This window comes from Hesperophylax consimilis, chromosome 8, assembly GCF_061612785.1.
Source record: "Hesperophylax consimilis isolate HC1 chromosome 8, BYU_Hcon_1.0, whole genome shotgun sequence".
In the NCBI taxonomy this organism is placed as follows: domain Eukaryota; kingdom Metazoa; phylum Arthropoda; class Insecta; order Trichoptera; family Limnephilidae; genus Hesperophylax; species Hesperophylax consimilis.
Window position 1 is genome coordinate 21,593,111 of NC_142843.1, and position 13,334 is coordinate 21,606,444.

At 34.0% G+C, this 13,334-nt stretch overlaps 1 protein-coding gene across 1 annotated transcript in view; it reads left to right on the forward strand.

Annotated features, from left to right (window-relative positions):
• Nucleotides 1-13,065, forward strand: part of Pex23 (tectonin beta-propeller repeat-containing peroxin 23) — a 30,127-nt gene extending 17,062 nt beyond the window's left edge. Inside the window, exons 13-18 of the mRNA XM_089635038.1 lie at nt 5,021-5,220; nt 7,401-7,610; nt 7,799-7,897; nt 8,756-8,888; nt 11,040-11,213; nt 11,635-13,065. Coding sequence (XP_089491164.1) covers nt 5,021-5,220; nt 7,401-7,610; nt 7,799-7,897; nt 8,756-8,888; nt 11,040-11,213; nt 11,635-11,825 — 1,007 coding nt within the window. The 3' untranslated portion in view covers nt 11,826-13,065. The remainder of the gene's footprint in view (nt 1-5,020; nt 5,221-7,400; nt 7,611-7,798; nt 7,898-8,755; nt 8,889-11,039; nt 11,214-11,634) is intronic.
• Nucleotides 13,066-13,334: the final 269 nt, after the last annotated feature.

Consider the following 13,334-nt stretch of genomic DNA (forward strand, 5'->3'; position numbering starts at 1 on the left):
GGAGCCAATTTTATCGATTCAACATCCTGTGTGAATACATGACAAGCTCCAGACTGTGCAATATCTTTGTCAGTATCTTTCTCTCTCCTGGCTCGATCTTTCTTCAAAACATGTTGTGCGTATTCTTCATCCGTAATGTTTCCAGTTTTATGACTGCAACAATCGTTACATTGATCTTTCTTCGGGTAGAATAGGCTCAGATTGAGTTTCAAAAATAATTTGTCAAATAATTTACGACCAAGGCATTCTCTACCCTCTAACTCACAATTCTCTTGATATGTGTGGTAGAGCTGTGTCATGTTCGAGAAAATTGGTTCTAAGTATTCTCGTGATGTTTTAGCACGACAGTAATGCGACGGCATCTTTGGAAGACCTGCTAAAAACTTTTCAACATATTTGTGGTCTTCAATTTTCTCTGGATTTCTGCGGTTACTGGTTGAAGTAGACAAATCTGGAGGCGTGGCACAGTCTGTTTTTGTCAGCCAATATCTTATAAACGAATCTTTAATGCCAAGAGTGGCCAAGAACATTTTTTTACAGACTTGGTGACGTACATTATCAATCGTGAAAACGTAAGTTCGACTATCAGTTCTTTTGGATGATTTCTGGATTTTTTGTAATTTTCTTTGGTACTTTATTAACATGAGAAGTTATAAATGATCTTTGCTGCTCCCAGTTCATGTTCTTCCAGAAATTTTTAAATAAATATTGCCGCTTTTGTTCGTTATGTTGTCACATGATCTGAGTTTAGATTTCTTGCAAAACACCATCATCACCTGAACTCCATGAATCAATTTCTTTTCCATCCATAGTGTATTTCAATTATTGAGCTTCCTCAAAGAAAAAAAAAACATTTTGAAACACCGCCCAAGTTAAAAAAGCTGGTTAGTAAACACCGCTTAAGTAAATGAAGATATTCAATAATGATTTCTTTCTATATGAATATTATGTGATAATGAATAAACATTACTGTATTATATAGCTTACCTCTTAATCTTCTATGAAAACATCTTGCAAAGACCTTTCAGCGATAAAACTCACATAAAAATATAATAATCACGGAGCGCGAAGTACTTTTACGAGAAATGTATGACAGACTAACGACTTGTGCGGTGTTGAGAGGCTAACCGACTTGCGCGCTGTTACTACTTTTTGAATTAAGGCTTCTAATTGACTGAAATCTATATCATGTGACCAATGGTTAGACGCGCAATGAGCAGCTCTATCTATCGGCATTCAAATGTGAAAACCGCCAATTTTCGACTTGAGCGGTGTTGTAAGCTATGGGACGATATGTCACCCCAATTGGATCGCTACATTTGGTGACTTAGCAGGGGTGCCATTGTTCATGAGGTGATGATGTCTAGGTCTTGGCGGCGGATGCTTCTGCCCACCACAGGCTGGATCGGGAGACACTGGTTGGGGGGACCCTTTAACGTCTCCAACAGGATTCAATCGACCCTTTGCCCTGCACTGTAGTGGGTGAAATGGATTCATACTTCCATCACTCCTAGACACACTAACCCCTGATTTCTATCCAACCCTCACACCTGTTTCCTTCCCAGGACTTCCTCTCCTTTATGCCTTAAAAACACCCTCTACACAGCATCCCCAAGGATGACACATGCCACGGGGGAATTTATTCCTTGAAGGTCTCCTGTGTGGAGCTAATGTAAAAAAAACTGCTAAACTGTCACAATCCACCGTTATTTACAATTATAAACACTAGATAACATTATAATTCATACATTCAAATAGTATCTAATATTCTAGGAATTTATTCAATTCAACACCTCAAGAAGTTACTCACTTCATCCAAGAATTTAACAGTTCACTAAAAAAATATATATAACTTCTTTTAGATTTTTAATTTATAATTTTGTTCTGTGAATTAAGATTGTTTTATTTTGATTTAACATGTAATATGTCGATACATAAATTTCAGAAATACAAAAAATTGCATTTCTTCCTTGCAAAGTATTAAATAATGAAAAATTTGAACATAAATTTTTCTTCAAATATCATGTAAAATCATCTCCTTTCGGAAAGTAACACTAATTTGTCAACACCTTTTAATTTAAGCAAAAAATATGCCATTGGACCAATACTTTTTTAAACTTACATTAATTTTTCCAATGAGACATCTTTGGGTTGCCATTTAAAAACATTTTAAACAATTGCAACGGCATCAATTTTTTGACTGTTAAATGTCAGACTGTCATTCTAAAAATCTTACTTCACATTTATGCATTCATATTTAACCCAATGCCTGCCCAAGCAATATACTCTGTCAACTATCACACGCCAAGCTATTTCAGCCTTTTTTAAGTTCTCAATTAAATTAATCTTTACGGCATTCCCATTGCCATTGAGGGCTTTGTTTATACTAGATGCTCATTACTGATATCTTTGGTACATACTTGATAAGATATTTGAATCCTCGAGTGTGTCCCGTTATGTATTTTCGACATAAATAATAAACACCGACAGAATAATTGAGTGCGGTGAACCGCCATAGTGCTGACTCACTAACACAAATAAACAAAGAGATATAAGATAAACACTCACATGTCATTATGGATTGTATCGAGTCGGCAACGATTCTCCAACTTTTTTCACATTTTATATTTGATATTGCACTAAATTGTACTACATTTTATTTACACAATGTTTTAAAGATTTAAAATTAATATTCTTTTTTCTCGTGGAATATTGTTGAGCATGGCCAAACACATAACGGTACGTTACATTCGCCACACATGTACTTCGTCGCTTTTCTTGTTTTTGGTCTAAGTTTAGTGTTAGAACAAACATAACAGTTTTTATAAGGTTTTTGGGTTTTTTCCTTTGCGGGTATAGGTATCGGCATATGTTTTACTAGCATTTTGGCAGATAACCGTAATGGCACATCTTGTGACGTACATGGACCAACTTCAGGGTGCGATGTAGTATGATATTTTTCTAATAATTGTCTTATCACATATAATTGGAAATCAGGAAAAGTAATGTTTTTGGAAGTAACGGTTTTGTGCATAATGTACGAATTCAGTAAAAATAAATCGATTAAATGAAAGAAAACTTTTTTGTACCACTTAATTGATTTTCTAAGCGAATTTACACTAGTTATCATCATATCCGCTTTATCTACTAAGCCCATGTTTTTATTATAATCTTGAATACAATTTGGCTTCGAAACTACTTCTCCAGTTCTAAAATTTATTTTCCCAGTTGGAGAAACTTTATCATCATGAAGCGTCGTTAACATGTGAATTTCTCTTTTGTCGTGCCATTTTAATGCCATCAGTGAATCGGAATACTGAGAAGTAATTTCCCCTTTCTTCAATTTGTTGAATTTTGGCATGTTTTTACGGTTTTTTCGCACCGTTCCACATGCGTTAGTTTGGTGGTCATGCAAAAATTTAAATAATATTGGACTAGTGTACCAATTATCTACATATAATTTGTGGCCTTTACCGAGGTAGTCATTTAACATAGTGGTGACAACAGCTCCTGAAGCCCCAAGACATTGATTGTCAGTGACATCCGTCCCATCTCCACAGTAAATAATTATATCTAAAATATAACCTGTCTTCGAGTCGCACAAAATAAACATTTTTATTCCAAACCGATGGCGTTTGGATGGAATATATTGTTTAAACTTAAGACGTCCTTTGAACTCTATAATACTCTCGTCAATGCAAAGATTTTCGTATGGCACCATTGTTTCTTTGAACATTTTTCGAGTGTGATTGACGAGAAGTTTAATTTTATTTAATTTGTCACCAGCAATTTGAGAATCAGGGTCTGACATATGCAGCATACTCAGCAATATCTGGTAACGATTTCTTGCCATCGTCTTGCCAAATATATTACTTGTCAGAAGGGGATCTTTTGACCAGTGCTCTTCTATCGTGTGGTGCTTATTTCTGGTCATTAGCATTGTCACTGCAATAAATATGTAGAGTTCATTAACTGATGTATCTTTCCACCTGCGAAGCCGTGAATGTTCAGAAATAACTTTATTTCTAATAGTCGCTTGATAATATTTGTTTGTCTCCTTGACAATTTCGGCCATTATATTTGTATTTAGAAAGTGTTCAAAAAAATTTATTTCCGGGGAATTTTCTGATAATAATGGGGTCGCGATTATTCCAGATGGAAAATCATTAAATTGATGGATGATTGGTTTAAAATTTCCGGAATTCACAGTCCAATTTCCTGACGAAGTTCTTTGGGTAACTTCAGTCTCCATAGGCTCATCTTCATTATCACTAAGTTGCGTTATAATATCTGAGTCATCATCACTTTCCTCAATTTCAGAGTCAATATCTAGGACGAATTCTCTTATCTCTTCTTCATTGAGATCGCGTCTTGACATATTTAGGGATATTAAAAATAAAGTTTCAAAAATGATTTTATAAAAGTACACACGAAAAGAAATATCGAACTAAATTAAAAAAAAATACGCAAACTAAATTCTCAATTCGGGAATAAAAAACTCAAGTCCACATTTCCGCCGAATATTAAAAAAAACTTTTAGAACCACACCACAGAGAACGTAATAAGAACCACGTGATATCCACACACACGACGCTGCGATGGCGGGAGATTCAAACGACTGCGTCAAGAAATCTGTTGACCTTTTTTGGATGTTGTTTTTCGTAGTATAAACAATTAAAATTATCATATTTTACCAGAGATGTCGCAAAGAAACAGTTCATAATATTTTACAAAATAATATTTAGCCCCATCTACCGTTAGAACTTAGAAATATCATCTTCGAAACATTCATACTGGCGATTTACGTGATACGGCGTAGATGGCAGTTGTGGCACGGATCGTTCGTACGCCGATACGCGTAAATGGCAGCGATTGGGTTAAGATGCAAAACTTCACTATTTCATTTTACATATTTAGACTTACGGCAGTGTGAAATGCCTGACAGCACCGCCTGCCCAGTTATGGTTTGATAATTTAAAATTACGTTGTCATTTTTCAACCATTTTTTTTCTGATTACAGGCTTAGATAAAGGAAAAGAGGGTATAAACCAAATGACTGACACACAAAACTACTTTGTTTATGAAAACCAAAGATGGAATCCCTTGTCGGGGTATACGGGCTCGGGGCTGCCCACCGACCGGTACATGTGGAGTGACTCCACCGGCAAGCAAAAGAGAACCAGAGAACTGACTAAACTTATCAACAGACATTGGCATTGGGTAATTGATATGCTTTTATATTTATATGTATAACCTCTCGAGCGATAGAGATATCCAGGGGTTCAGTTTTGCATTCGTCCACGCTCATTCCGAAAATCATACCTCTGAATATTAGTATTAACCCATTGGCCTCCGAATTGTTTGGCTAAAAAATTGTCCTTCACATCCGAATTAATTTTGTACCAAAAGTTTTAAGTGCAGTGGTGTACTAAATCTTACATAACTTTTAAACTAAACATGCAAACGAAACAATCTTTTTTAATTTACTTGTGCATTGAATCAAGGTATGTAAAAAACATATGCATTGTTTAAAAAAATAATAATAATATGATTAAACGAGGATATGAAATTTTTATTTTTCAAAAACCAATTTTTTTTCATCATTTTTTAAAAATTGGATTGGAAAAAATTATACTTATAACCATAATATATATTTGGTGCCATATGGGCTCTTATTAGCAGCCCACCATGCGTTTTACGAACAAGCTTGTCAATTCCCGAAACACACGCCATTTTGAAAAAATTTTATGAAGCTTAAGTATAACCAAATTTCAATCGTAAATATCAGGAAAAAATTGTACCAGCGGAGTCCTGTCAATTACTACGAAATAAATGCTTAATTATCTACAGAGCGATTGGCATTTAAAATTTTAAACACAGATGTCAATAATGTATCCCTTTTTCGTTTTTAAGCCGACAGACATCAGACCCGCCGGGACGGCGTCGTTTGATTTTATGACACATCGCCGTACACACGCCGGGACGGCGTCGTTTGAGGCCAATGGGTTAAAACTGCTTACTGTGGTTCAAAGCCAACGAATCTACCAACATTTCATCGTTTATCCCATATTTTTAGCTTAAATTTATAAAATGCGTGAATTTCGAAATTGCTCTAACTTGAACTTATTTGGGGCAATTTTGAATATTACTATTTCTGTATGTTGTCTATGGTCTACTGGAAATGTCTTCGTCTCAGACATTTAAAAAAATGCAAATTTCAACATGTAAACAGATGTTAAATTTTTAGAAACTAATTCAAAATGACGTCTACACACAGACTACACAATACAAAATATTGGAATATTCCATGAGAAAAACATTAGTGACATATTTTGGTATTTGATAGAAGCTTAATCAAGCTAGCTACTAAACATATTAGCTGATTGCGGAAAGTTCAAAATAAATTTATTTTAATTCATCTATAAAATCACCTTCCTAAATTTGGGTAGCTATTGCTAAATCGTAGCTAGTTGATAAAATGCCTACGGCCTCCATAGTCAAGGGGTAAGGCTCTCGCCTAGCCATCTGGCGGTCCGGGTTCAAATCCCGTGCAGTAAATTTTATTTAATCAATTTTTGTTTCACAATTATTAATTAAAAATTATATTTAGAGTATATTTGCGGCACATTCCTCAGTGGAAGATACTCTCAGTATACTAAAACTATACAATACTGTGCCTATGATTGTAGCCGTTATGTACTACATATAGTTACCTACCTGTATGTAGCCGTTACATACTATACTGTACCTACCTACCTATGTAGACGTCACATACTATACCGTACCTACCTACTATTGTAGCCGTTACATACTATAGTGTACCTACCTACCTATGTATGTAGCCGTTACATATTATACTGTACCTACCTATGTACTATTGGAAAGTTTAGTACATACTGAATTTATTTATGAACTTGTCTAAATTTTCATACCTAATAACTCTTCAAGTATCGTTCAAGTGTCGGGTCAATTTTTGAGAATTACGTTTTATAATGCAGCTAAGAAAAATGCAGTTCAACAACAATAAATAAATTTTATAAAAGTTCTTGTATTCCCGTTAAGTCAGTTATTTTGTTAGTGTTTGATATGCAATATGTCCACAGATATATAATTGATTGACAAATAACCCGTCTAATAGAAGATAATGGTAAATCAATGATTTTTTTGCTTGAAATAAAATTTTGAGTATTTATGAAAATTATTTATATATTTTAGGTACATATGATTGTAAAATTTTGAATATTGAAATTAAAACAAAAACTGCACTTCATCCAACAAAAGTTTTAAAGGCTTTCTATTTAGCCATCCTCGTTGAATTACACATCCGCTTCTGCAAAATAATAAAAATGATGTGCGCTTCTGCTTCCATTATAACACTTCTGTTACATCTCTAATTTCAGGTATCGGATTGGATCGTGGACTTCCACACTCCGGGAGGAGTTGACCGTGACGGCTGGCAGTACGCTACGGACTTCCCGTCTGCGTACCACGGCCGGAAGCTGTTCACCGACTGCGTGCGAAGGAGGCGCTGGTTCCGCCGCGCCCAGCTCAACACCGCCGGGCCCTGGCAGGAACTCGGCAACACTAAGATATTGGATGTCTCGCTATGGGTAAACTAATTGTACATATCTCATTTTGCACAAATTTCATATATATTAACATATTCATAAAGATTCTGATTTTGACATTTGTTTAGTACATATTAATCTTCGCATTCCATTAATCTTCAAAATGGCCTGTTTAGATAATATCGATTTTTTAAATATGTGTTTTTAATAATAATTTTATTGTTTTGCAGTCTCCTGATAAACAGAAACTTGGGCCAGTATCTGTTTGGGCCATTGCTTCTTCAGGAGATGCCTTGTTTCGTACTGGGGTTTCAAAGGATTGTCCTGCGGTAAGATAAGATACCATTTGATATATCTACAACAGCCTTGACACACTTAACTTTCCAGGCGGCCAAAGGAGGAACATTCAAACTATTTATTTTATTATTTTTAGTTTTGACAAAATTCACACTAATTGCAAACTAACGACTCCACTAATTGCAAAGTTAAGTGTGTCAACCTGTAAGTTACTTTTCCTCATAAAATTTTATGCCATTTCATGATTAGGACGACCTTAGGACCGAACCTGTGCAACCTCTCCAGTAATAGAGACGATTCACAAAAATACCAAGAGTTTTGAAAAACCAGCAATAAGAAGACAGAATGAAGATACTAAAATTACCAACATTAAAAGAAAGATGAGAAAGGGGTGACTTGATGGAGATTATAAAATTTTATATGAACATTATTGCTGCCCTGTATTGCCTGGTATTCAAGAAATATCCACCATCAACTTTGAGACTCTCTAGGAAGACACTATGTTTTTGTTTGCCATGACGGAATATGTCATCGACGGTACATAAATAAATCAATTTAAAGCTCGATTGGATTCTCATTTGGAGAGAAGATAGGATCGACTTATCGTGAAATTTGATAAAACTCATTATAATGATAACCTTATTTTTTTTTATTAAAAGCACAAAGGATAAAAAATTATTGCTTATAATAATGATAACCTTTTAATTTAATTATTTCATATTTTATTTTAATTTCACCATGTAGCTTTGTAATAATTCAGGTTTATTGCCGACTGTCGTCTTTATTGCTTTTGATCATCAACATAAGAAGAAAAAAATAAAAGCGTGTTTGTCGTTTTTGCTGAACATTTTCCATAATGTAATTAAATTGATTTAATTTGCATGTGACAGGGAAGTTCATGGGAACATGTGACATGCACTCAGCCTCTGGCTGGTATTAGTTCGGGCAGCGCGGGAGTATGGGCCGTGGGACGGAAAGGAGAGTCCTACTGGAGGATGGGCATCACAGCCGATAATCCTATTGGTATGTAAATCCAAACATTACTATTTATACAGGGTATCCCAAAAGTCAACATTATCCATTCTAGGGCTGATAAGCCAACTAATGACGTACCAGAATAATAAATTATGACGATATATTAGTTTTCGATATATTAGCACTTTTATGAATTTTGTGAAAATCGACACCTGAAATCAGTTTTTTGAGTGCCACAGCTACAACATTGCATATTCTTAGATTCTAATTTTTATTATATAGCTTGAGTAGCCCTCCTGTTGATCACACTCCAAAATAAAATAATTTCTTCTTCTTTCGTGTGGTGGGGGTCAAAGGGGACATATGATCAAGAGATTACAAGCTTTCGAATCCCCCAAGGTACAGTGCTTGGACCAATTCTATTTACTATATATGTAAACGATATTTTTTTTCAACCTTTACATGGTCAAATTACGTCATACGCTGATGATACAGTATTAATAATAAGTGATAAGACTTGGGAAAAAGTAGAACTAAAGGCCACAGAAGACATCAACACGCTCAAGAATTTTTTCGACACTAATTTACTGTCACTTAATAATGAAAAGACATTTGTAATTCCATTTTTTATTATTTTTATTTTTTTTATAGTGAATACCTCACACGAGTCCCAACTGCTCCCGTCTGGAGCCAGTGAGACTATGGCATCCCCAATTGGGGGATGTTGTGAGGCTGAAGGTAAGTGGGGAAGGGAAAGAGGAAGGTGGGGAAGTACCTGGCTATTCAGATCTAGTCACTAAACACGGCTAAAGCTATTTGGAGCAACGTTTCAATTCTGAATGGTGGTCTTACACCAGGGCGATACTGGTAGTATCTTCCACTCTGATACAATCCATACAAATGATACTCCTAAAAATTTTAACATTTTCATACATAATAATACTAAAATTCACAGCCAAAACTATTGCAAATCAAACTGTACAGTACTAAAAACAACAAATAAAATTAAATATCTAGGAGTAATTATTGATAAAAATCTGAAATGGAAGGAACAAATATGTCAAGTAGTAAACAAAATTAGAAAATTAATATATATATATATTTTTAAGAATTAGAAACTTTCTGTCGATAAAAAATTTATATTTAATTTACTATGCCTTAGTTCAATCCACTTTACAATACGCTATTATTAGTTGGGGATCCGCGTATAAATGTAACCTTCTTCCAATTGAAATTATACAAAGAACAATTATTAAAATTATATTGAAAAAATCCTTTGACTACCCAACAGAACGCCTGTTTGAAGAATTTCAAGTACCTACATTTAAAGACCTATATATTAAAAACTCACTAATCCAAATTATAAAAGAAAAAGATAAATATCAATTTTTAAATGAAAACAGAACGCGACTTAGACATGTTTTTCTATGCCCAAAACTAAATACGTCTTTTGCACAACATCATTATACTTACCAAGGAAGAACTTTTTTCAATCGTCTACCAGAAGAAATCAGAAGCATTAATGATAAAACCCGAATACTGCTCTCTGTCAAGAGACACTTTAGAAATATTCTGAAAAAAATAAAACTACTGTCACTTAATTAATCTCACAAATATCCTTAGTTTTCCATAACTTCCTTTCTTTTTTAAAAATTTATTATATTAATATATTATCCTTCACCACTATCAAAAAAATACTACAGCAAACATACATTTATGTACAATGAATTATTTAAATACTAACTAACAACAACATTTATGTACACTCCCCTTCCATACACAAGCAAATGCTTTCAATGGAAGAGTAGTAAAAAGACCCAAGATGTAAAATGAATTATGTACCATGTAAGCATATTATTAAAAAAAAAAATAATAATTACAAAAAAAAAAAAAAAAATTGTCTGTGAGCCAGTTAGGGCCTCAGGCGCCGCCCTGTATGTTGCGTTAACTGAACATTTTCCATGGTGTAATTAAATTGATTTATATTCAATCCCGCCAGGAAATGAATAGAGCGGGCTTTCGTTAACCATGTGTTCGGTGATCAGCACCGCCCAAACAAAAAATAATGCGATATTTTCAGTTCTCATCTAGAAGATTTATGAAATTAAAATAATTAGGTACATAATATCCCTGCATGATTAGTAATTTAGTTGTTTTGTTATTTCAGCTTGAAGTAATTTAGTTGTTGTGTTATTTCAGGTACCCTCTGGCATGTAGTGGAAGCAACCGTTGGAATGGGCAGCTTGAAGCAACTGTCTGTCGGAGAACACGTTTGGGCCGTAGACAGTCACGGCAAGATCATAGTCCGCAAGGATGTCACCAGAGCTATGCCTGAGGGATCCCATTGGCTCATTCTGGGAAATGAATCTCCGGGTAACCAAATGTGTTATTTACTTTTTAAAATATATACATTTTTTAAAACTTGTAATAATATGCGTTACCCGCCTTACTGCTTTGGGATGGGCCTATTTTGAGATATTATTGACTGGTTCACCTGTTCCTACAGTAAACTGTGCAAAAGAGTGGGCGAGAACCAGACTTGTCTCACCCACAAACAAACACACAAAAACACGGCCGAACATGAGCTTTACTAAAATATTTGTATTGTTATGTGTATTACATAATATACAGTGAAATCTTGAAATCACATAAAATGACAAAAAATTAGTATATATTGGCAACCAAATGTGATAAGTTTTATTTGTGGATTAGATAAGTTTTGTTACTACCCACACGTATTGGAAGAGTTAGGTATTTAATTAGTTAATAAATGTGCTGTATTTTTTCCGTATAGATGGCACTGGTGGATTCCGCCATGTCTCGGCTGGCGAAAGTGAAGTGTGGGCGGTAAGCAGCGGAGGAACGCTGTGCCGGCGAGCCGGAATATCTGATTCCGCTACTACGGGGTCCGGCTGGCAGAAGGGCATCACGGCAGCCTGGTTGCACATCTCCTCGCGAGGATCCTACAGCTATAATAATAACTAATAATGCATCATAATCAATCAATCTTTCACAAAATTGGTACTGAGATAGCGAAAAATTGTTTTTGTGTTTTAAAACCTTCCAAAATATAGTATTTTCTTTGATCTGACAATAACCATTTATTACTGAAGAAAGATAAAATGTTTGATTTAATTGATAATACGTTGAGTCGGGAGATTGCGGGTTCAATTCCCATTATGCAAAAATATTAATCTGATTTTCACTTTATATACGTTGTGAGTCTGGGTGATGTTGATCGATAAGTTTAATGGATCTTACAAAAATATCTCTACAGCTGTCGTAAGGAACGTTGATAAATAAGAATTAAATGAAACTTTTCTTTTTGCCGTGTCAGTACCGCAATATGTATTCAAATAAAACTTTGCTCAAAAGCTTGATAATGATTATTGAAAGAAAACTACTTATAGGCATAACTTTGCCATCTAATCTCAAACAAATGGGATACGGTGGTTGTACAACCTGCCGATGGTATTATTCTTGTTCATTTAATATTATGAATATGTTTAGATTGCCTTTTAGAGCTATGTACGTCAATTTATCTTAGCTTTATGATCTCTTTTATCTAATGTATTTCTAATATGTATTATTTTCATATAATGTTTTCAGTGTAGTCCCACTAGTCACATACCAAAACACTACTGTGCGTGTTATGTATAATGATTTTGTCTCCAGTCTCCACCATGTTTAAGAATATTATTCATTGAAAATTTGTTTAAAACAGTAATTTATTGAATAAAAACGCGCTCTTCTTTATTATGTACGTCTTTTAAAGACTACTTCGTTTGCTTAAAACTGCAAGTGATGTAAATTTATCCCCCTTTTAGTCAGTTTTTATTTTATATGATTAAAATTTTTATGTACCTTTCCTAATGCAAAGCAGTGAATATCTCAAAAGCACAATCTGCACAGAACAATATATTATTATTCACAGTAAATCCAAATAATTAATTTTTTTAACACTGAATTTCTATATTTACTCTAACATCTGTATGTGTGTGCTCTATTACATATCTTGCAGTAATTTCATGTAGTTACCAATGAAAGGTATTTTGGTAGGAATGTTTTTTTTTCAGAAAATAACAATAAAATGAATATGTAATTACGTAGATTTCATGTCATAAAAATCACTATATTTTTACACTGTGTAATAATTATTCATGATGTACATACATATTTGAATAAAAGACCTCCGCTAAATGATAGTTACGGTATACATTTCACAAGTCAAATCATTATATGTACTTATTCAATGGGTAATTTTTTATCATTAGAATATTTTCAAATGACTCCTTACCGATTAATCCTTATTGATTAATTTATATTCAAGATTATACCGGCAGTTCAGAAAAACAGAAATAACATACATATTGTATGTTTACTGTTTGATTTTGCTATGGTTTCTCGATGTTTTAATCAACTGGGTCTGTTGTAAAATTAATGATGTTGTGATTTATTTCTATCAGTAGAAAAGTTTCCATTCTAAAATATACC